This window comes from Pezoporus flaviventris, unplaced genomic scaffold (assembly GCF_033815535.1).
Source record: "Pezoporus flaviventris isolate CSIRO_AGI_PZ_B2104156 unplaced genomic scaffold, CSIRO_AGI_Pfla_v1 ptg000031l, whole genome shotgun sequence".
In the NCBI taxonomy this organism is placed as follows: domain Eukaryota; kingdom Metazoa; phylum Chordata; class Aves; order Psittaciformes; family Psittacidae; genus Pezoporus; species Pezoporus flaviventris.
In genome coordinates, this window is record NW_026892579.1 from 29,120,493 (window position 1) to 29,144,467 (window position 23,975).

At 35.7% G+C, this 23,975-nt stretch overlaps 1 protein-coding gene across 3 annotated transcripts in view; it reads left to right on the top strand.

The window, feature by feature from the left end:
* The window catches only part of KHDRBS2 (KH RNA binding domain containing, signal transduction associated 2), a 372,356-nt gene that overhangs the window by 323,731 nt on the left and 24,650 nt on the right, over positions 1–23,975 (top strand). For 2 of the 3 annotated variants that reach the window (XR_009744596.1, XR_009744595.1), the window contains exons 9-10: positions 14,985–15,158; positions 17,112–17,163. Coding sequence is in view for 1 of the 3 variants with exons in the window: in XM_061460561.1 (XP_061316545.1) it covers positions 14,985–15,082 (98 nt within the window). In the remaining 2 variants the exon portion in view is untranslated. Of the gene's footprint in view, positions 1–14,984; positions 15,801–17,111; positions 17,164–23,975 lie in introns of those variants that run through there. The other variant, XM_061460561.1, reaches the window with a different exon arrangement.

Genomic DNA, 23,975 nt, shown 5'->3' on the forward strand with positions numbered 1-23,975 from the left:
AGAAATAATTTTATTCATGCAGCTGTGAAGCAAATGTCACTGTAATGCAAAGTTGCAGTTTCCTTTGTACAGAAATCACAAGACACTGCTGAGACATTGTCAAAATCATTGCATTATATAATTAGAAATAAAAATGTTTTGTATAATCAGTACTCACAATACAGTTGGGTAGTATAATGTTCATTCAAGTACATTTTCAGTGTTAAAGAAGTAGCAACAATAACATCTTTATGAACGTGTGTGATTCAGTTACCCTTTGTTTTGTTTCCTTTTTGTACATACTTTTTTATACCTGCAGTGAAAGGCCTTTCCTCCCCTCTACAGATCCCCTGTCTACCGCTTCTCTCGAATGCATCACTGTTTTGAGTGGTGCAGAAAAGCATAGTCTGAGCTCAGTAAGAGTTACCCACTGTTTAACTTTTAACTAGACACCCCCACACTGAATCTTGTGTGTTTGGGCAAGACTTTCAATGTCACTCTTCCTCCAGTCCCTCGTTTGTAAAACTAGAAGAATATTACTTGTTTTCCCAGCAGGGGTTTTGAATGGACTAATTAGCTAAGGCTTACAAAGTGTTCAGAGGGTGGAATGATGACTAAATTTATGCTCTGCATGAAGCTTTTTTTTTTTTTTTTTTCTCATTAAGCAGCTGTAACAAACTCAAAATGCCTGGGTTTGCTTCACAAGACTTGTCTTAAAATATATGGTTGATAAGTGTGGACTTTCTGTTATGCCTAAACTATTTTCTGAGCTGCCATTTGAATACAAAGGTCTAGAATAGTGTTAGCAATAACCAGGCATAAACTTTAAAATTGAATAATATTCCAGGTTGCAATTTTGCTACTTTCTGAAATCAGGTACATTTACATGTGTGTAAATTTGTGCTTCTGTTGGTTCACATATTCAGCAAACTAGTAAATTTGCTAGTTCTGTGCTCTGGAAATCTGTAAATGAGCTTTCTTCATCACAGAGTTACCGCCATTTATTTGAGAAGGTAATTTGAATATACAGAGCTGTAGAATATATGCTATACTTCCTCACTTTCTGAATTCTTGGTACATACACTGATGTTCTCTCTGCATCTGACCTTTTCAGTGCCTCCCACCTAGCTAATAGGCAGCCTGGCGCCAACCCTTCTCATCCTCATGTAGCTTTTACCCTAATTGTCTGTTTCCAGGAGATTTTCAGGATGTTTTGCAATTCTCTGTGAGTCTTCTGAACCCATCGCACTGTATGAAATCAGCTGTCCCTTCATTTTTCACCTACAGTAATCAACACAGTCTTTCTTTCACCCTATTTCAGTTTCACACCTTGTTTTACCTTCCACAACACAGCTTCAGGGCTCTTTTCTGGCAAAATCTGTAATTCAGAATATATATCTGAATAACACCCCACACAAATGGCGCATGAATGTACAACTGGTGTCTTCTTGTTGTCTTTTACATGTTTTGTGTAATGACTTCTCACCCTTATCCTTTCCAATAACAGTATCTGAATTATCAAAAATTGAATAGCTTGGCATTTCTTCATTTTCTGCTGTGCATCCTCTTGCTTCTAACTTATCGTTGGAGAGTACAGTTCTCACTCCTGAGAAGGTTTTCTTTTATTCTTTTTCATGAAGTAGATTTAACTAAATAACAATGCTATTTCATACTTACAATTTTATTTTTTTTTAAGTACAAAACAGAGCTCTCTGTATTTTGTGAAGTAATATACAGCACCATAGTATCCCTATATGAGCTGCCTGCTATAATTTTCTTTCAATCTGGACGCCTGAGAAGTATCAGGTATTTTTTTGTCTCATGGGTTCTTCTAAGTTCATTTTACAAGAGCTTGTGGAGAAGTCTTTCTGGGGGCACTCTTTCCTCAGAAGTTCTCAAGGTTTGCACATTTAGGGATTGTTCACAGTAGGGTTGCAAAGATCACAGGGGTGTTTCAGAGAAAAGCCCACCTGAACAATGTTGTTCTCAGGAAGCCATCTTTCTTTTGATTAGATGGAAGTGCTAAACAAGAAAGGACCCAAGTCATTTATCTGAGGCTGGATAAGATGAATTCTTACATGCTATTCACCATTGTAAAATCCACAACTTAACTGCCTTGACTCCTTTTTCAATTTCTGATGTGAAGGTTCCTGGGAATTTGATCCCCTCTAACCAAAGAACATCCCGAGACAATAACAAAGTCAGTTGAAAGGGATATATGCAGAATACCACTATTTCCCATGACTTAGGAATGTTCTGTGAATGAAAATTCAGAGCACAACTCTATTGTGATTTGATATGCTTGCCACCCAGTCTCTCAGAGGATCAAAGTAGAGGCACTTTAAAGCATTCCCTGAAGCAGCCTCTGGGCACGTGGAAATACTCTACTAAGGAATTATGAGATTCGTACAATTTTTTTCTAGGATCAGGATTATACAGCTACTGCTAGAGAATTTTGAAGATGATTGTTCTGGGTTGAGGAAGATAAATTTGGGACATGCCTGAAAATATCTTGTGGACATAGCCCTTATAAGCTTCTTCATGTGAGTGATAAAGAAATATCTTCAGCAGAAGCTTTAAAACTAAAATGTTAATCATTTGAAATACTGTACAGGTTTCAAAAACGTAAAGCATCCTCATCTCTAATCACACTCACTAAACATGATGATACTTATGTCACTGAAGGTCCTGATATTTGCAGATACAAATTTAAATTTAGCAGTCTAAACTAAGGTGACAACGTCATTTTAATTTGATGATGATGCTAATGTTTTAAAACAAGAGGCATGAAATTGGATTAATTTATGAACAAGAAGTTTATATCCATTGCTCTCATCGCACTTTAATAATATTGTGGTTTCCCTTCTGGCACTGTTGTCATCTGAGGAGGTATCTATTGAAAGCATTTATTTAAAGTGTTAATGATATAAATCCTTTGGGATAAAAAGGACAACTAAAAATTTGGTAACTGAGAATCTTCCCTGCCCATTTGTAATGTCATGCCTGAGTCCAAAAAGCACCTTCACTGGAAAGGACCACTATAAAGGAAATACCTTTTGTAAACTGTCATGTTCTCATTTCTTTCTCCTTTTCCCTGGTTATTAGAGCAACCAGTGTTCTTGATACAAGTGTTGTGCTTGTTGTACTGTGTTAGGCCACTTTAGAAAGATAACAGAGATAGTAGGACTTGCTAGCAAGGTGCATCCAGTACATTATAAGCTATATTAATTATATCTGACCTGCCTCACTGTTGGTTTATCTGAATCCTTTTTCTCCCTTGCACTGATCGGAGCACTCAAGGCTTTACTTATCAGTTACTGTTTCTGTTTTAGTTCTTCCAGAGGCTCTAGTAGACAAGCTTTGCCATTTTCTGCTGCAGGAGGTTGAAGAAGAGGCTTCTGCCTCTAGTTCAAAAAGTTGAAACTGCCATAGCGAAGATGAAGGAAAGTAGGAGTGTGCCTGTTCTCAGATGCTATAGTTCACAGCCTGGTGCATATACTGCCTTGTGTATTACCTGGAAATAATGGTGACTTATGGTTTTAATGGTAGGTCATGAATGACATTATCTGAGAGATCAGTACACTTGGACTTCTGTTGTTACTACCAGAAAAGCAGAAACATTAGGTAGAGGGTGAAAGAGGAGGCTTAAAATCTGTAACTTCCTAAAGCACCACAATTAAATTCGAATAACACTATCTGCCAAAGGCCTTAGGCAAGAGTTAGGAAGGTTAATCTATACCTTGTCACCAACACAAAAAGGGAAGACATAAGTGAACTCCACTCACACTCCTGCTACTACACAGGAAAAGCTTGCAAGGCTGATTACTGCATGTGCTGCCATTGAGGCAAGGAGTGTCCTATCTTCACCAAAAATTTTCATATGTGTACATTTTCTCTGATTACCACATTTTGTAGTGCATATTCTACTCCACCATTAAGGGCTTGCTTACCTGTAAGCAACTGATATTTTTTTTTAAATAACTTCATTTTCAATTAAAACTGGAGAACGAAACTTTTGGTGTAATTCCTTTTAACGCAAGATATCATTTAAGTTGTAACATGTTGCCACAATGATTTAACTACTTCACAAATAATTCCCTGCCAATCACTCAGTATGAAAGCTTTGCAGTCCTGATAACAGTTAGTTTACTAAGTATTGCTCTACACAGACAGCAGCACTTTATAAACAAATTCTTTATAGGACCAACATCTAAAAATGTACAGTAATATTCCACTGCTTTTTTTATTATCTTGCTTATTTTTTTAATTTTGTGTTTGTCCTGAAGAGTGTATTATGTAGTAATTTTGGGGGTCTTAATAACAATGATAGTTTCTGCTGAATAAATAAAGTAAAAATAAATATATAGTGATGAAATTTGAGGAAGAAAGAACGTATGGAGGGTTCAAACATCGGGAATTCTGATAAATAGGTTGATTGAAGAGATGTTACCTTAGGAGCCACAAATTTTCATGCTTCATTTCAAGACATAAGCATGTTCATTTCATGGAGAAACTCAAGTAACTACCATCCTAGTGTGAAATAAACTGTGTATTGATTAATCTATGACAGTGACAAAGCCAGATGAAGCCATGCTGCAGTATACAGAGTAGTATTTGTATATTTTGAAAAAGTAGCAATTCTTAGTAATTGCTTTGTAGGCAAAGATAAGAGCTTTGTTCAGCTGTCAAGTCCAAGTTCTTTCTTCATTTTTAATATTAACTTTGGTGTTGTAGGTCATTGGTCCTAATATTCATTATGTTCAGGGTGATAATGGATTCTTTGCCCTATTTTCTTTTTTCTAGCCTAGTCTTAAAATGTAAGAAATCAGATTCTCAAATGAGGTAGTGATAGATACGCAGATGTAAGAGACAGGTTGATTCTTCTCATTACAGTATTTGACTTTGCACAGCTTGTGACTACAGGCAAGATCTTTGCTAACACTAATTATAAAGCTTTACTAATGTGCACTGATTGTGTGTTTATATCATCTGAGCATATGTATTTTGTATCTGGTAGAAAATATCACTGGCAACATACCAAAGAAAACTTTCATTGGTTTCTAAGTCTTGGAGCATCTTAGCATTGATTAGGCATCTCAGAGGCAACAGGACACAGATTGTGCCAGTGTGGTGGGGTTTTTCTGCTTCGCCTCTACAGAGCACCTGGCGGGCAAGTTAGCACATGCTCTGTGCTTCTCCCCTTGCATAGGATCAGGAGTGCTCTTTTGAATCAGATTTTCCACTTGTCTCCATTTATTGCTCTTCTTTTCACAGCACTGAGTGGCCTCAAAGTACAGTACTTCTTGTTCGAAAATAAACCAGAGGACACCTTCCCACTGTTTGTGAGAATTCAGTTCAGAGGCTCAAAACTAGGACCTGTCTGAAATGGAAAGTCTCTGAAAGCCAAATAGTGTGAACATCAGGTCCTAAGCATCAGCTGTATCACTCTGCAAATCATTCCTATGTGTATGCACTATGTGCCAATACTGAAATAGCACCTGAGTCCCGGTGCCTCTCCAGCTGTCCAGACTAACAACCTTGCTATGTGTGCCATGCTTCTGTCCCTGCTGTCCTTGTTTCAGCCTGCATGACCACCTCTATTCTGGGCCGATAGAGGCATCTGGTCATTCCCTGGGTTTGAGACAGGCAGGTACCCAGCCCTGGAACTCAGAAGTGGTCCTGAGTCTTCCTGTACAGTGCTGGTTTTCTCTCACCAGAAACAGGAGTTATTGAAGACTTCTACTGCATATGGACAGAAGATATGCCAAATAAATTGCCCTCTTTTAATCTTCTATTTCAGTCATTCCTATACTTACTAGGGTATCAGAGATCCAGTTCCTACTCTGTGAGACGGAATGAGCTGTCAAAAGCATTTCCTTGATTTTCTGCAAAATTTAATCAATTCTTTTACTGGAGGAATCACCTTAGCTGTCTCACAGATAGTATTCATTCCCTTAGAAGAGATTTATGATTTTCATAAGAGCCTGATTTTGAAGTTCTGCAGGAAAAGGAGCACATTTTGAATTGGCTATGACAGCTACTGTGGGGATGATACTGAAATTATTGCTGTTTTGTCAAATCAGTGTTTTAATTAGGCTATAATTCTTTAGAAAGTTCCATATTTAAATCTGTCACATTCTTTTAACTGACTGTATATCCTGAAACTTTTGTACTTCAGTTATTCTGCTACAACACTGAAAAAAGTCCACACGTAGCATGAGAAAAGAGAGTGCTTTCAATTTATAGTGGCTTGTTGTGCTTCCTCTTACTCCTGAATTATAAATCATTTTCTATGTCAGAATAAAAATAAGTAAATCATGCAAAACTTTCTTATGTAGTATTTCAAATGGTAATTTCACTGCCTTTCGCTATGGGAACCATAGAGTGGAGAATCCAAGACAGAAGTCCTATAATAATAATGCACATGTATTGTTGACCATGTATATAATTCCAGACACAGTATAACACTGCACATTTCATGTTCAATGTAAAATGACAGAAAAATAATTTACTGAAAACAAAAGATAAAACTCTCTCCACACTGTCACATTCACACTCCTCACAGCAGCACAGATAGTGGTCTGTCTCCTGTTGCAGTTTCTCAACTACTACCTCTGTGCTCTGATGCTGCTCCTTCCCTGTCTGAGGCAGGTGTTCACTGCAACACTGGCTGAAGTTTTTTTTAAGAAATCTTCTCCAGTAGCCACTGCTCCTCTTGCTCCCATTACTTTCCCCCAGGGAGAGCTTGCAGGGTGGATGAGCACTCCTCTATCTACTCCAGTGCTAAATCAGCTGAAGGATTTCTGTGATACTGCACTACCAGTTTAAGCTAGGGCAGTTCACAATACTAAAGCATATTTGGAGTACCCATGCAGGCTAATTTGTTAGCCCTCCTGAAGAGAAGGGGCTGTCAAACATAGGGACAATAGTTTTTTAGAACGGTTGCAGCTGATTTCAGAAAACAGGCTATTAAATCACAAGTTTTTCCTAATATTTCTAGTTTTGAAACCATATATACTGTATAAGCAGTAGGCTTAGTGAAATAAGTGGGGTTTAGCATGGTATAAGTAAGCATAGTGGGTTTGAGCATGTGTTTTGAACACATTTTTGTCTTCTGACAAGATTCCACATTTCAAATAAGAAAGGTACCGTTTGTAGTTTGAAGGATAGCCACTGCAGGTATTCTCACAAAATTATTAAATGCATTGATACACAGGCAGAACATCCTGTGTGTATTTCAGTCTTTGCAGATAAGCAAAAGAGAGCAGAAGAGAAAAAAAAAAAAAGAAAAAAAAAAGAGTAGATGTTCTCCTTAAAAAACAAACAAAGACAAAACTTGTTCCCTACTTTTTGTCTAAAGTAATACTTCTCCAGTTATAGCACAAGAAAAGTGCAGCTGTCTTCTGTGTGAATTTATGGGATGAAAGCCTGGCTAATTTTATTTGAACTCCAGTCCTTAGCTTGTGTAGGGCAAAGTTTCCAACCATTGCTTAATACTTTGTCTCCACCCATCTTTTCATGGAGAGAGAAGTTTGGAGGCTTACTAGAAGAAAATAATTCTCACTGTTCTCATTTTAAAGTTAAATGGTTTCTGTTGGTTCTTCTGCTCAGCACATCTACAGCACTTTTCTCTTACTGCACAGGCAATTAATTACATGTCAGAACACCCTAGGGAGGTAGGTATTCCTGTCTCATTCTACCACTGAGGAAGCCATACCACAAAATATTAAACAATTATCCAAGGGCACTGAGCAAGCAAGGAGTAGAGCTATAATCACAATTCCCAAATTCCACTTACACTCCATCTCTACTGTGGTGTGCTCTCTCCAAGTATATTCAGTATAATAACCTTGCAAAGAAGAGAATTTTTTTTCCTCATAGGAAAAAAACTATTTTATTCTGAACTAAAAGCAGTTTCTATGTTTTTAATACCACTGAAAGCTAATAAATAAAATTATACCATTATCTTAATTGCCGTTATATACTTCTTAAGTATATAAACAGAATAGCTCTTTCTATCTCTTCTTGGCCACCTGTCCCAAAATAATTGACCAAAGATTAATAAAATTGTGCCCAAAAATTGTGGGCAATATTCAGATGTTAAATAAGTTACCAGGAAGAAGTGATCAGGTCTTTACTATTACAGAGTATAAACAATGAATATAAAGGTAAGATTATTAGGAAACACATATTCATATGCAAATCACATGCTGTTAATATATATATTTCAATTTAAAGCATCTGTTCATATGATCTGTGCTTTAATTACTTGTATTGTGGCCTCTTTGTTAAAGTTTTACCCAATTCTGGAAAATTCCATGACAAGGATGCAGAATGCAGACTGAAGAGTAGGAAAAAAGTGCTCTGAATATGCTCTTTTCTTGACTCTTGTACTAGAAGACATTTTTTATGTGCTGATATACGCCGCTTGGGGAGGGATAGATGGGCCACTATAAATTTTCCTGTGCTTTCAGTACTACATAGGTAAAGTAGTAAGACAAACAAGTTCATATACTTCAACAACTGTTAAAATTACACCATTTAGTGACCCTACATTCTAAGGAATTTTGCTGGTTAAAAACTGGGACCTTTTTTTCGTTTTGACTCTCCACTAAGAAAAAAGTCTAACTTAAATCTTGTATTTAAACAGTAAATCAGAGCTACTGAGTCTACTAGGAATTGATCAAGCAATAAACTTTAAAGATAGTCTCAGCTAATATATCAATAATGTCTATAAAAGATACTGGAAGTATTTCTATAATTCAATGAATACAGTAACTAAGAGTAAATCTGAATTTTAAAAAGTAGTGCAAAAATGCTAACATATAATTTCGATCAATCATAAACCAAGGGTGCTGATTGCTGTGATAATAGCAATTACTTTATGTATCCTAAAGGTGAGCTTCAAATATCAATTCGCAGGGAGCATACAGCAAATTGAAAGAAGTATCCAGGGTAATTAAAGAGGCTATGCCCATGACTTCACATTTCTTATTAAGGTAGCCACCAAAAAATTTGCTATGACACTCATTACTGCACCTAAAATAATCCTCATGTCCAAGCATACTCAGATTCCTCAGCTATAAATCATCATGCTGCCATAACTTACAACTTTAGTATATTAAAGCAAAGCGTACAATCGTTCTTCTTACCTGAGAATGGCAACATCTGAGAGATGTTTCAAGTTAGCAATAACACCAAATTCCTGGAAAAACTGGGCCCTTGACTGTCAGTTATTAAGCTGACTGTGTGGATTTCTTTTCAGTCACTGGGGACAGTCAGAAGTGAGAAGGATGGGGGTAAAATGATAATACTGGAAGGCGGGCTGGATGTCACCGAGGGAGCAGGGAGGTTGGAGTCCACAGGGTTTCTTTGCTCAGGAGTCAGAAGGAGGGAAATGAATCTGCCTGAAACCACAATGATTGCCTTGCACATCTCTACAGCTCCTGGACATGCTGATTCACAGACTCACTAGTGGTTCTCCCAGTTACTTTTCTCTCTCCAAGACTATAGCTCTTACCTGCTCTTCACCTGAAATTCTTCTCAGTTCCCATTTCATTAACACTTCATTTTACTAAGCTAAGAATGTCCAGGCTCTCTGTCCTCTTTCCTTTCCATTTTGGCACAGTGTCTCAGAGTTTTATATGTTCTGAAACACAAAGCAAATCAGCGTGGGAGTCAAAAAGGCTGAAGAGTCTTTTGAGCCTTATGCTACCTAAAAAGCTACCCAAGTATCTGTGTGACTACTGAGGTAGTCTATATGGCTTCAGTCTTTTAAGACTATTCCTAAAGATTCCTTTGTCAGGAGCTCCCCTAGATGCTGAAAGAAAAAGGTTACCATGGAGTACTGGAACGGAGATATGAAAGAGGAACTTTGCACATCAAGTAAACTAGCATGCAGCTAGATTGTTCTTCATCAAAAATCTGTGTAGGAAAACCTACTAATAATCTGATTTCTTTTTTGATGTGGCTGCATTTTGTGATTTTTTTGGCATTGTGTGATTCAGAGACTCTTCATAGTGTTGCTCCATGTCATCTTGTTTTCTCCATAATAAATGTATCATCCTTTACTATAGTATGAGTGGTAGAGGCCAGTGTTTTCCCAGTAAAAGTTGTAATCCCAAAACTTTCCTCTGTGTTTTACCTACAGATTCATATTTTGATGATGGTATTACCAAACAGATATAAATAAGATGTGACCATCATCCTTCTTTGTTAAAGATTGAAATCAAGCAAATAGGTCCACCATGTTAGTGGAAAAAGAGCATAAGAGACTTGTACCACAAGTTATATTTCCATTCTTGTTCTGGACCAGAAACTGTTACAGCCACAACAGCAATTTACTTTAAGAATACTCTTGGTCAAAGAAAAACAACTTCTTCCAATGGGTAACATAAAGTCATTTCCTACTATATGGGTATTGCCAGAAAGACTCTAGATTTCACCTTTATATGAAGGTGCTTTGGTCCAGAGGTGTGGTGGGGGACTCAAATGGAACAAGAAATTGGCTTGTCTTTGTGTTGTACATTTAGTGAGTATTTTTACTACTTTAGTCACTTTTCTTTATATAAATAAAGCTTCTCCTTTTTTATCTAAATCTTACTTATCCCCAGGGCCTCTCTGCAAATGCAGTGACACTTCAGGAAAGGGTAATTGAACCTGAAGCACTTTTACAGCAAAATGCCATTTTTTAAAGGGTGTAATGAAACATATTGCAAATGCAGGTTTTTTTAAATTTACTATATGGAAACTGATTGCCTGTAGGAATGAGTAACCTGAGGATTTAGGACTATATCGTATTGGCTGTCACTTCTTTAACCCTCTAGGCAGCAGCTTTCCGCTGTAGACTTTGGTTTCTTGTGGCTGTAAAACTCCTGATTTTCAACAAGAGAACATCCTGAGCAGCTTAAAGAAAAAGAAAATAAATGGAGTGCACAAAAAAAAAAGCAAAAACAATCATAACAGGAATGTTTCTTGTTCCATAGCAAGATCAGCAGGTACCACATCTTCTCCAGAGGCGTCCACTGCAAATGCATGTTAGCCTGAGCCTCTGTTCAACTCTGAAGCTCTCCCCACGTGTTCCCTTCACATACCAGGGCAACAAGATAAGGAAACATAGTTGCGGAGAAGACATCTTGCAGAGAAGAAATAACTTTCAGAATTTTAACCGGCTTTTTATGTTTTATATTTTCATTTTTCTGTTTTCACAGAGCATTGTCTTTTCACAGAAGCAGTCTTTGATAGCCATTTTAACTACTGGGATTTTATTCTAGAGTCAGGTAATTGTTTTCTTACTGGCCACAGAAGTCAGCAGTGATTAGCGAAAACAAGATATCAACAACAAAATTATGACCATTAAAAACCAACAGGCTCATTAGCTAAAATGTTTCCATTTTAGCAAACTTCTTCTCTGTTACTTCTGCTCACTCCTGGAGTCTTTGGAATATAGGTCATTTTTTTGCAGTTGTAGATCTGTACCAACATTACATACTCCAATCAGTGAGGTAAAAAATTGACAAGTATTCAGATTTTCTTTAAGGGGGCCACTATGGTTTTTTTCCTGCTAAATGAAAGTGCATATATATTGAATTCTATTTCTTCAGGGAGAACTTTTTAAAGTCTGTAAATGTTGTTTAAGAAATTAAAATAGGCAGCAGCAACTTTTAAGTTTCAAAGGTGAATGGCCAGAAATAATAATTCTTTCTTAACATAAACAATGTTTTTATTCCTTTTTAAAATGAAGTTTGGACAATAAGGAGGTCAGTAGGTATATAATACTTTATTTATACTAGAAGAGTAGCCGGTACATTACCGATGTCTGACTGTCATAAACCAAAACTGGAAAGAAATCTGCATTACAAAACATTAAGCACTCATTGACAGGTCTGATATGGTTGAAAGGGCAAATTCACCCTTTGGCTTTGGGAGATATAGTTGATTTCAGTAAAGGAGTAGCTGAAATGAGGAAATTAGTGTGCCAGTAACACCTTATACCCAGAGGAGCAAATGAAAATCATCAGAAAATAAGAGGAAGGAAATAAGCATCCTCTCCAGCCTACATTTGAGCCCATTCACAGTTCAACATGATGCCAACATATGATAACACTGTATGTACCTACAAAGCTTCTATATACTAAATATCAGTAGCATTGTAATTTTCCACCCATACAACATTTAAAAAGAGTTCAGTTTCCCTACCATGGCCAGCAGACCACATTCCTTTACCCAGGCAGACTTCCTGACCTGCCAGAGAAAAGAATTCCCTTGTGGGTGGATAGTATGTGGTCCTTTCCATGTTGGGTGGGATTCCAATTTTGCAAATTTTCTGCTAATAGAATGGGGTTTCAACTTATTTACTCACATACTTCCTGTGTTAGGGCTAAAAGTGTGGTATGACTGACAGCAAAATATATTTTATTGTAAAGGTTTTGGAAACAGTATACTAAAAATGTAGTATTGGCACACCATTCCATACATGTAGCTAATATTTCACCATATTGTTCCAAAATTCATTTGGCACTTGGACTATATTACACATGCCTATAAAAAGAAAAATCCAAACAAATTTTTCTGTGCTTGTATCAAATGATACCACTATTGTGTATTTGGAATTCTATACTATTACTAATAGACACACTAATCAAGATGCAGAACAGAAATAAAAACCTCTGTATGTATTAGTTTCACTGGTGAGTCTTGTCGTTTAAAGTTCATCCTAATCAAATGATATGAAGAAACTATTTAAGGAGAAACTAGTGAAGATTGAATTTTAGTGAGTTATCTATAACAAATGAGACCAAAGAAATCAAAACATGGACTTTTTATTGAACTTTTGTTCTGCTCTGAAAGGCATATCTATGAAGCCTTTGCTTGAGAGGAAAATGTTACTGTCACTCTAAAAATTTGCTTTAATAAAAGAAAATCTTTGACATGTCTTAATAGAGGTTAGCATTTTTTTCAGTTCCCTTTTACATTTAATGCAATCATTCCATTAATCAAGTAGCTGACGATCTAAGGAAATGTAGTTTAGCCTTCACTGAAATGTGTGACTAATACAATTTTGATTTTTAATATTCTCATATGCTAGCCTATGTATTTTATTCTGCATAGAAAGTTCTATTCTCTTGTTTAGGTAATTCTGTTAAAAAAATGAACAAAATCTTTCAGTGCTTTGACTCAATTGGAACAGACACTATTTAAAAGTTAGGAATCTTGTTACTGCTTTCTGGCAGTGACCTGACACTTGAAAGCCCGATCTCTCCTTCCAGTAGCGAGAACAAAATACAAGAAAAAAAGAAAAATCAACTGAAGTTGCATTTACTCTACAGGTACATCAGGAGTCAGAACTCAAGAACATCTCTGTTTGGCCTAACAGAAAATAAATTAGAAAGTTGCATGTAACATGAAAAATGTAGTAAAAATATGTTCTTCTTGGCTCTGAGGAATGAGTATTTTTGTCCTTGCTCACCATAGCTAATATGTCCCATACTGGCTCACAGCTTATCCCCTTACACCTGGCAGTTCAGCAGGTTTCACATTTATATTCTGTAAAGATGAATTTTATTGACCTTGCTGAGCCAGGAGTACTCATTTCAATACTTTCTGGCTGAATGGGGTAGCAAAAGTCTAAACCAAGACCAGAGCAAGGAAAATGTCTTCTGAAATTTTGATTTATTCAACAGGCACTTAAAAAATTTTTGCATGGATCAAAGCATAAAAATTATGTATCTCTTAAAAATTAGATACACATGGATTTTTAAATTTATGGGGGAAGAACTTAGGATGTTTCAAATCTGCAGCAGTTTAAACTGCTCTCTTCTATCTCTGTTTTTTATGCACTTTAAAAACTATTATTTTTTTGTCCTAGTATCAGAAGGCCTGAGCCTTACTTTAATGTTTTACAGACATTATTATCCTAAGCATGCATGTAATAAAAACATGATGATCACTAATAAAATACAATAATACAGAAAATAACTAACATTTGCCACACTGGTTTCTAAATAATTACTATATTTCATTACAAAGACATAGACAGAATATCATACAACTTTAGGGGTATGTAGAAATTTTGAAACTTCCTTGTGAAGTTGCATTCTGTGACTATTGTAACAAGATTAATATTGCGTTATGACGTGATGTAAACTAGATGATTTCTGCATTTTAGTTTTAATCACTGTGTAATCAGTCGAAGTCAGTGGAAGACAAGATCAGAAATCATTTGAGAAAACACTGGTTTAGGTGAGAGTTCAAGTTTGGGGTTCAACCGTTGGACCACAATTGTAGGTAGTTTCCTGTTTGATGATTTGGAATATTTAACTTCTAGAAATACCTTGTCTGTGGGGAGAGAGAAAAGAAAAAATCGTAGTTTTGTAAAAACTGAGCTAACCTTCCTGAGTGTATTACATTCACAAAATTTGAAAAAACGTTTGAAAGATAATCCAAAGTAAAAACTCTTTGGCAAAACTCTTTCACTTAGTGCAGTAACATCATTTATTCATATTGTTTTTCTTCCATTATTTTATTCCTTTTGTTCTCAAATGGAAGTAAAAAATCAAATGTATTTCTATTATCTTTTCATGATTCAGCTCCTCATCTTATGAATATACCAACTGCATTAAATATTATTCACATTGGTGCTTTAACTTAAATGCTTGAAGCTCAAAACATCAAATAAATTCTCAGCTGGCAGCCCGGTGCAGTGATTTTTCCAGAGCTGACTTTCCTGCCACCACAGTAGGTATTTATTCTCAGCTGAAAGTGAAGGAGTAAGCCTTTTTTCATCCTGAGATGGACAGGTTGCCTGTGTAGAGAAGTCGGTGGTTAGTTTTCTGTAAGTTTTTATGGCAGGATAAAGAAATGGATCATAGCACTATCCTCACTTTATTTTTCTGAAGCTTTCAGCCAAAACCCTTGAGAATTTTGTCAGGCATTAGCAGTGGCATCACTCTGTTCCTTCAAGTTTAGATATTTACAAAACATGTTTTTTTCTGTTCTGTTTTTAGCACAAGAAGAATGGGCTACAACCCGTTCCAGCCTAAAGGCACCACCTCCAAGGTCAGCCAGAGGGGGTTACAGGGAACACCCCTATGGTAGATATTGAAGGTCCTCCTCATCTGTGACCTCATCTCAAAGACAATTATTAGCCTGTGGTCTCCACATAAACAGCAACAAGACAAGTAATAGTCCATTTCTTTTCTATCCTAGGGATTACTGCTCATTATTATCCTATGTACTACTTGTATTTCCTATAGCATTGGAGTGAAATTGACATTAGTATTATTTTATAACACGGACTTAAAAAAAAAACAGAGACAAAAAGCCTTTGGCAAGCATTGTCTATAAACCTTTCAAAGATGATGTTCTGTTGGTTGTATTCATTGCTGTGTGTAACTTAAAAAGCATGACACTGTTACAGATCTTGAGTCTCTACATACTAGCTGAGTTTTTGTTTAGGGTTGCTGAAAGACTGTAATATGATTCCTTTTTTTCCCCTTTTTTTTTTTTTTTTGAACCAGACAATAATCAAGCTGTAGATAAGATGTTTTAACCTGTCTTCTTTAATATATGTTAGTTTAGATTAAGATGTTCAATATTAAGTTTGTAAATTTAATTTTAAATGCTGTTTTAATGGGGTTGAAAACAAGCAGCTACTGTATGTATGTAGCTAACTGAATTTGTTCAGTGTTTTAACCTGTATTTGTTAAAAAAGATCACATAAAGTTCCATGTGTAAGCTTCTCTAAATAGGAAACCATAATTTTGTCAAATATGTTTGCCATAATTTGTCAATAAAGCTGAAACCTTTTGTAACAAACTAAATTTGGAATTACTTGTTTTCTAGCTCTAAATGCCTGCTTTATTTCTTTTTCAAGAGATGCCTAAAATGTTTTTTATATAAAAATTACAAAAATGAACCCAAGCCTGTTTTAAGATTTTTTGTGTAAGACTTTAAAAGTTGTATTAATAATTCTGGTTGTTAAATAATTTAAAAGTTAACAAACTAAACTGTTACATGAATCATGGTTAGTATCCACTAATGTATAACATGTTAATGGAAAAAAATGCTTTAGAACAATAAATGGATTTTAAACTATCCTCAAAGCTTGATCTTGCTAAACACAAACTCTGATTGACTTGTTTGTATTAGCATGTCTCTCGTGAGAATGTAATGGAGTTTAAAGAGGTAAGATTACCACTTACCACTGTTAGACTGTCTAAATGCTAGTTCTTCAACCTTTGAGTTTCCCCGCACATTAAATATCCCATTCAACATGTAAGCATTGCATAGATTCACCTATTTGTTTTCACTCAGAAGAGTGCGTTGACTGCATTTTTCGTAGTATATAGCAATTTGTCTTGATAAACAAATCATCAGTGTCACTGCCCAGTTGTTGGTACTCAACCTCAAAAACTTTATTTGTAATTTTCAGTGCTAAATATCACCGCCCTTGAAGGCAGTTTAGAGGGCTGATATTTCTTTTGAGACTATCAGACTTGATGGCTGATGATTATTAAGGAAATATGTCGCAGGACTCAAAGGATGACTAAACGTTAAACAGGTAACACTAACAGTAACTCTGTAATTTTGAGTATGCAACAGTAATGTTAAATATTCTCAGTTATTAATTTACTGATAGTTAAAAAAGTAAACCTACCAAAAGATAACAAATAGGTATATAGGCTATTAAAACAACTAATTAACATTAACTAGTGACAACAAAATTATTCTACAATATATAACCCTCAAGGTAATAAACAGAACTAAAATTAACAATAATAGTAATGCAACTCTTGCTAACAACAAATATATAACCTAAATTTTGATGAAGAAAAAAAAAAAAACAACCAAACATAGAAGACTTGATGGTAGGGTTGCCAAAACTGTTATTACTTTAAAGTCTTTTTGTTTACAGTGGCTTTTTGTCAATGTGATTGGTTTACTTTTTTGATGAGAATAAAGTAGAGGCCTGTTGCTGTTCAGTTTGTGAACAAAATCTCTTGCAGCTGGAGTTGCATGCTAACTCATTTTGAAGAGTTTATAAAGCATAGCTTTTGTTATCTGACGTGTTAAAATGAATTTAGTAGGCTACATGATGGTTACATTGAGTTTATTCTGTCTCACTATTTCAGGGACTCACCTGCACTGGACAGCTAAGCAGCAGATCTGCTGAGAAGTGGTCAGGTAAGCTCTGTCACATCTCAGGGTTTTTCCCTGTTTCCTATTTTATCTGTGAATTTGTTTTTACTCACAAACAGAACCATATGCAGCTAGACTTTTAAAATAAATAGCTATTTCCCACAATATTTCTCTGCATAGGAGCACAGTGATTAAGGTATAATGGCAATCAAAACATTTGCTTTTATATGGTATGATTACCTGCATGTATTTAGATAAAAGAAGTCTTCTCTGGCCTTTTAAGGATAAATATAAGACAGTATACTTCATGTATGATATACTGCTCCTGCTAAGAACAAGAGCTGGTGTTTCTTAAGCTCATGCCTACATTTTGGAAACAAACTAGTCACATGACATAGACAAATACAATACTGGCTTACCTTTGCTTATGAGAATATTTATCACTTCTTTGTATGAAGAAAAAAAGTGTTTATAAAGCGACAGGAAGTTTGTTATTCTTTTGCATGGTAGTTTTTTCTATTTGAGAGTGGCAAGGACTTTAAAGGTATTATTGCGCAATGGCATGGATCAAGACATAGTTTTCTCTATTTCTTTGTTAAATACATTTAAACATGAAGTTGTATCTTGGATAACCTTCTTATGTAGGCTTCAGATTATATATTGATTGAAGACAAATGTCATTGCTGGAAACATAAAAAAAATTCAGCTCATATATGACTTCATCTACTCACTCAGAAATGTCAATCTAATCGCAATACAAAAAGTGTAAGTTCTCTTCCTCTCTTGTGATTGTTAAATTAGGTGAAAGTTAATAAACAAAACGGATGATGTTGCACACCAGATAAACAATTCCAGGCACATTTATTGTGCCTGCATCTTTTCAATGATTGTGGTCTGGCTGATTTAATGTTTTCCAGCTCTCAGTGTATTCAGTGGTCACTTACAAACCCCAAGTTGGGTTTTATTATGTTATAAAGGGCTTAATTTTCCTCTCCAGAGGGTTGCCTCAAGACTCTTATAAGCTGTGTTGATTTATATGCTACAACGACTCTACAGGGCCAAAGTGATAAACAGGTCATTAAGATTTGTCTGCATATTACAGTCACATCAGTGACTGAGTGCACCGCTACAGTAAAAAGCTTCCATCTACTCACCTTGCATATAGTTATACAAATGTGCTTCAGTCAGTATATATCTATACAGACCAGAAAAATACATTCCACTGTTATAAATACAGTTTCATGCTGGTATAACTGTGATTATAAATCATTATACATTATAGAGTTTAGTATATAAGTACTTCAGGAAATGCTCCTATGCCTTACTGAAGCGATTAATTGCACAAAACTGAGCACTGTCATACCTGATATAGGTGAGATCCAGGGCAAAGTACGTAAATTTAATTTCTCCCTTGTGCATCAGATTTTTGTGTGAGAGAACTAGTGTGAACTCTCTGAGAATGGTCTCCAGTAAATATAGCTTTACTGCAGAGTGTGTCCTTTAATGTTATTGTCTCATAATCCACCTTAAAGTCATTATTTTAATAGATTTTAAAAAAATCTGTATATATCAGTAAAAAGATGCATTGTGAAATATACAATAATTATTTAGAAAATGTAGGTTAATAAGTCAGTGCAAGCAACTGTTTATTCAAACATTTGTTCTATTGATTTTCAGGAAATCAGTATGAAAAATTACCCATCGCTTCACGTGCTGTTCTGTGCTAACTACATATTTCACACCGGTTTCTGAAGAACTCTTACAGTTAGTCAGCTAGGTCTTAACAAAAAAATCCACCTCTTTAATTTGTGAAAGAGTAACAAGAGTCTGTTTATTCTACTTAACAGTCATCTTTAAATCTTCTGTGAAAAGCTCCCCACATCCATCAGTTCAGGTCAGTCATAATTCTGAGGTCCTGAAAACTAGTATAAAATATCAAAAGAATGAGTAAGAACAGTTTGATTTTTAAAAGAAAATGATGTTCAAACAATGCAGGTTCCAAAAAGTGTTATTAATAGAATCAATGAGCCAGTTTTTAAACTGATGGTTTCTGGAGATGGGTTTTGCAACATTTGACAGCCCACGTTGTTGAAATGGTGATTGGATAGTGGAGTGGATGGCATAGCAACAGAATGTATAGCTTTATATGTCATACTGACACAGCTTCACTTGCTGGAAATTTAGTCTGAGAGGAGGGGACACTTTTCTCTTTCCAGCTAGAAACGAGAGTAGGAAGAAAGCTCCAAGGTGCTGAAGGCATTGTCACCTGCTGGAGCAGAACCCCCAGAGCTGCACCACCAGGGACAAGCTTCTGGAAAACAGATGAGGAAAAATGCATTACTTGTTTGGTTTGTCTAGTAGACTTGTTGCATGTATTCAAGAGCCATTCTAACTGTAAAAAATGGATATCCCTAGAGTAGCAACCTTTATCAGAAAATGAACTACATAACTATTTCCTTCCTATACAGTTTATCTTGCACTGTTTAAACAAGAAGGTTTTAAATTTTCAAATGAATAAACGAAGAACCTGAGGAAGGTTCCAAGGAGGTTTGACCTCACCTCAAATGATATCGACAATGTTTTTCTGGCTCAATGAGGTCCTCAACCCCCATTCAGAATAACGGAGCCATAAAGCTGGAGATAATCCTTACTGCGTATGCCCCATTCAGTCTATAACCCAGTAATAATTACTACATTATACTTGAATATGTTGTGACTTCTAAACCAAGTAACACTGATGTTAGTGAAAATGAGTGAGTGCATGTAAAAGAGATCAGTGTGTCTGTGGTAGCTCTAAAAGAACAGATGTGAAGACCTGGTTACTAAGCATGGCAGGCTGGAAGAGTCTGTGTCTCCCTATTGCTAGGGAGCTGCCAGACTGCAGCCAGGACTGTGATAATGAACTGAGTATCTGGAATAAGCAACCAACATACCATTAGAATCAGGATCATATATGATATGCATCAGTTAAACACATATGAATGTATAAGTTAAAAGGCTTAACGTTTTGTCATGATAGTATGGTTTTACTTCAGGAAATAGCTCAAGAGTGCAAGAAGATTAAGTAGCTTGGGAAAAATTTTCATACAGTCAGAATCATAGAAGAGGTTGTAAATTCATCCTATTTGACAAGGAACTCACTTATCCCAATATCAGGACACATATATTTTTTTTGGTTCAGGAGGACAGAGTTCATTTGTAGAGGCATTTTATCGAGGTACGAATAAAAAAAAAAATGCTTACAGATCATAAAGTTTGTACAAAAAAAAAGGTGGCTGTAATTAAAGATATGTCAAAAGAACGAAGATCATGTTTGTTGCTATTTCAAGTCACCTGTGTTGTCAACAGATGAACCAAAGTACAAAAAAAAAAACCAATTAATAAGTAAAATTACAGGAAAAACTGAAAAAAAAATATTTGAATGCTAAACAGAAAACCAGGTCTAATGGTTTTTGCTTTCCATTAGAAACTTTGATGCACTCTGTGACATCAATCAGTTATTAGAACCCAAGAGTTATCAAAAAAAAAGTGTTACATTATCCATTTTACTGTATTGGTCTGTGGAGCCAGAACAGGCACACAGGTAACTTTCTCAGACCAACTACAGCTTCAGAGATGATCACCATCTTCCACTCTGTTGTTAGCTAATTACATTTTTTTAGTTGTTATTATTGCTCATTGGGACCTGACTGAAACCTTTGAAATCATTAAGTCCTTCCTTTTTCTTCAGTTGATTTTGTTTCTGGTCCATAGGTTAGATGTTAACATTCATTTGGAGACATTAAGGAAAATGACTCCCACTGAAAGATTTGCTGCTCTGTGTGGTTAATAGGCAAATGAGCTTTGCTCATGAATATGCTGATATCTTTATGTGAAGACATGCTATATACAGTATTTATTTTCCGAAACAGTGGAATCTAAAAACTGTGGCTCCCAGGAGGAGTACAGGAAAGATTTTCTGTCCTTTCACAATCTCTGGTTGTGTAAGTAAATTATATTATAACTCAGGAGAACATTTTAAAATGGTTAAAATACATCTCTAAATCATGCTTATCTGGAACAAAGCTTTTACTCTCAAACAGAAGCAATCTCTGTCAATCTAAGCATTAGAAATGCAGATTTCTAAATTTCTACTAGAAACATGTCACTGTTTTAAATGTTTGTTCTCCTGACATAAACACTATTAAAGGGCTGTGTTTATTTTTTACTGAAAGACATAAGTGCCTCCTTTCCTAAAATAATTGAATTAACATTGAAAGCTAGGATGCTTTACCAGAGAATGGCAAGATTTATTGAGAAAGCAATTTCAGGCTTTTATATTTCAAATCCGTAAGGAAAGTTTATTGGAGGAAGATCACACCTGTGCGATAATAGTATAAGTCATCATTCACATATTAAAAGAAAAAAAAATAGACAGAAAAAGCTGTGTAGTTGATTTTGTAAATCCTGCATATGCCCAAAGAATTTTTCAACATGCTGAATAAAAATGAGCAGAACTTTCTGGTATCTTTTAGCAACATTTGGGTGCATGCGTAGGACAGTGGAAATGCTTGAGTGCCCTGATAAGAGCAGAATTCATTCTGAAAACAGTGCTTCTTGTTATGTTGTGTTGCTGCTGTACTCTTGATTTAATTGAGGTATAGTTTCTTATTATACAGTGTTATTATAAAGTGTGAGAGTACCTTTTTATATCATGTCTGGCATTGTTCTTGCCATACGCGATGCATTAGCTGATGATAAATGGGTTGCTCACAGGAATACAGTGAATACTTTTGTTATATGCCCTTGCATTACAGGACCTTCACACGGTGTTACCATTAGCAAGTCAGAGGTGCAAACTGCTGAGTTGCTCATTTATGACTTCTTAGCATTCTGTGTTGGTTTGTTTTTTTCTTCTTTGCTTCTGCACAGTAAACAGAACAAAATGTACGGATATTTTGTACTGTGATTTACTGTATTCACTTACAACTCCATGTTCATTGCTCAGCTAATAACTCATTATATTTGTTCTTGAACTTTGTAACAGTCCTGTACAAACACTGGCAAAAGTCAGTGGAAAGGTCTTTCTTTTTCTCACACCCCCCCCCCCCCCTTTTTTTTTCACCTCTTTTCCCAGAAGAGCATAATTGTTCATATACCTAATTTAGCTGAAAAGACAACCAAGGGCACTCTTATTCAAAAAAAACGCTGCTATTCTTTGCTAATATAGGACTTCAGCTTAGTATTCTCAGAGTATTTAAATGTGATAGGGTTCTTCTCATTCTGCATGGTATTTGAGCATTATATAGCTTTTTAATATCTGTTAGAATCATGATGTAAAGATACAAACAGCAGACAGGAAAGCTCTATTACGTTAGATTTCAGTTAAGCAAAGTAGCTTTTTGACGGAGAATTCAGTCCTGCAGATCTTACTCAGATTTTATTCACTAAAAATCCATGCTGACATCAAGGAATGAAAAGGAAATATAAAATTCAGAATTTGATCTGCAGTCATTTTTATAATTTCATTAACTTCAAACAAAACACATACCTGTTCAGGACTGGATGATGTCATTCCAGACAATGTTCTGCCTATGGGCAGTGTGAAATAACCTTGACTTAGGACGAGTACTTCAATTATGGTACCATCAAAACTAATTTTGCCATGTGCAAGAAAAATACTTAGTGGAAGGTGCTTGCTTGGGACTGTCACTCACTCTTAAATCTCAGCTTAGCACCCAAGTTCATCCATTTATGGTACTCACCACTGTTTTCGTGGAGTGAGGACTAACAAATAACTTTCTGAAGGAGGAGCAATACTCTTCTTTACATAGTCTTTAATGACAGCATTACTTATCTTGTTTGCAGACCTAAGGCAAAAATGGGCTGCCCACTAGACTGTGAAGGCCTGTGGGATAGGTGTTTCAGGGAATCTATTGCTCATTTAAAAGAAAGATAGCTGTCTGTTGTTCTAAGACCAAGAATACTGCATAGCTCTTAAAAAAGCTTGAATAGCATCCACAGAACTTCTTAAAAAAAGTTCCTGCATAGAGCTCAAAATGCTTACTGAAGGAAGCAGGTATTTTAATCTCTTTGTAAGGGAGAATTAGAAAAACAGTGTAGCTGAGTGATTTGGGAAAGGACACTCAGCAGGTTGAAGAGATCTAATAAAGTGCAATTAGCAAAGCAGGAGACAACAGTAAGAATTTGCATCAGGAAATGAAACACAGGATGTATTCAGACCTGTAATTTGTTTTGAGAACTGAACTCTCATCCATGGTGCAGGTATACAATTCTCACTTGAATTCTGCTGGACTTTACTAGGCAACTGGGTGGAGCAGCTACACTAACATGGTCATGTAGTGAGCGTACGTACGCATACAAAACTTACATTGAAAAAGCCTGTTATTGTTTTCTTTTGCATTTGTGTTACAGCTGTATTTTTTTATAGCTGCATCACCTGTTGCCATTGTAAGTTTCTTATGCTGTATATCTTTGATGAACAAGAAATACATCTCTGAACACTGATAAGGGCTGGAGAATGCTGGTAATACCTCATGTCTTTATGATAGTGCTGAGTACAATAGGACTGGATCCTAAAGTCCTAAATATTTTTAAACTTTACAGTGCTGACAATTCTAGAAATAACAGAAGTTCTATTTTTGACCACTTTAGTGATAATTTTAGACTCACAGTTGTTTGGCTTTTTTCTACTTTGGAGTCTACTTAGCCAGACTAATGGAAATAAGACACCAGGTTTTGTAATCCATATTCAACCAAAAATAACAGTAAGGATATAATTAGGCATTTAGAAAATGGGTTTGCATTTTTAATATAAAGTAATTTTTATGCCATATTCTTCATCTGGACTTAATTTG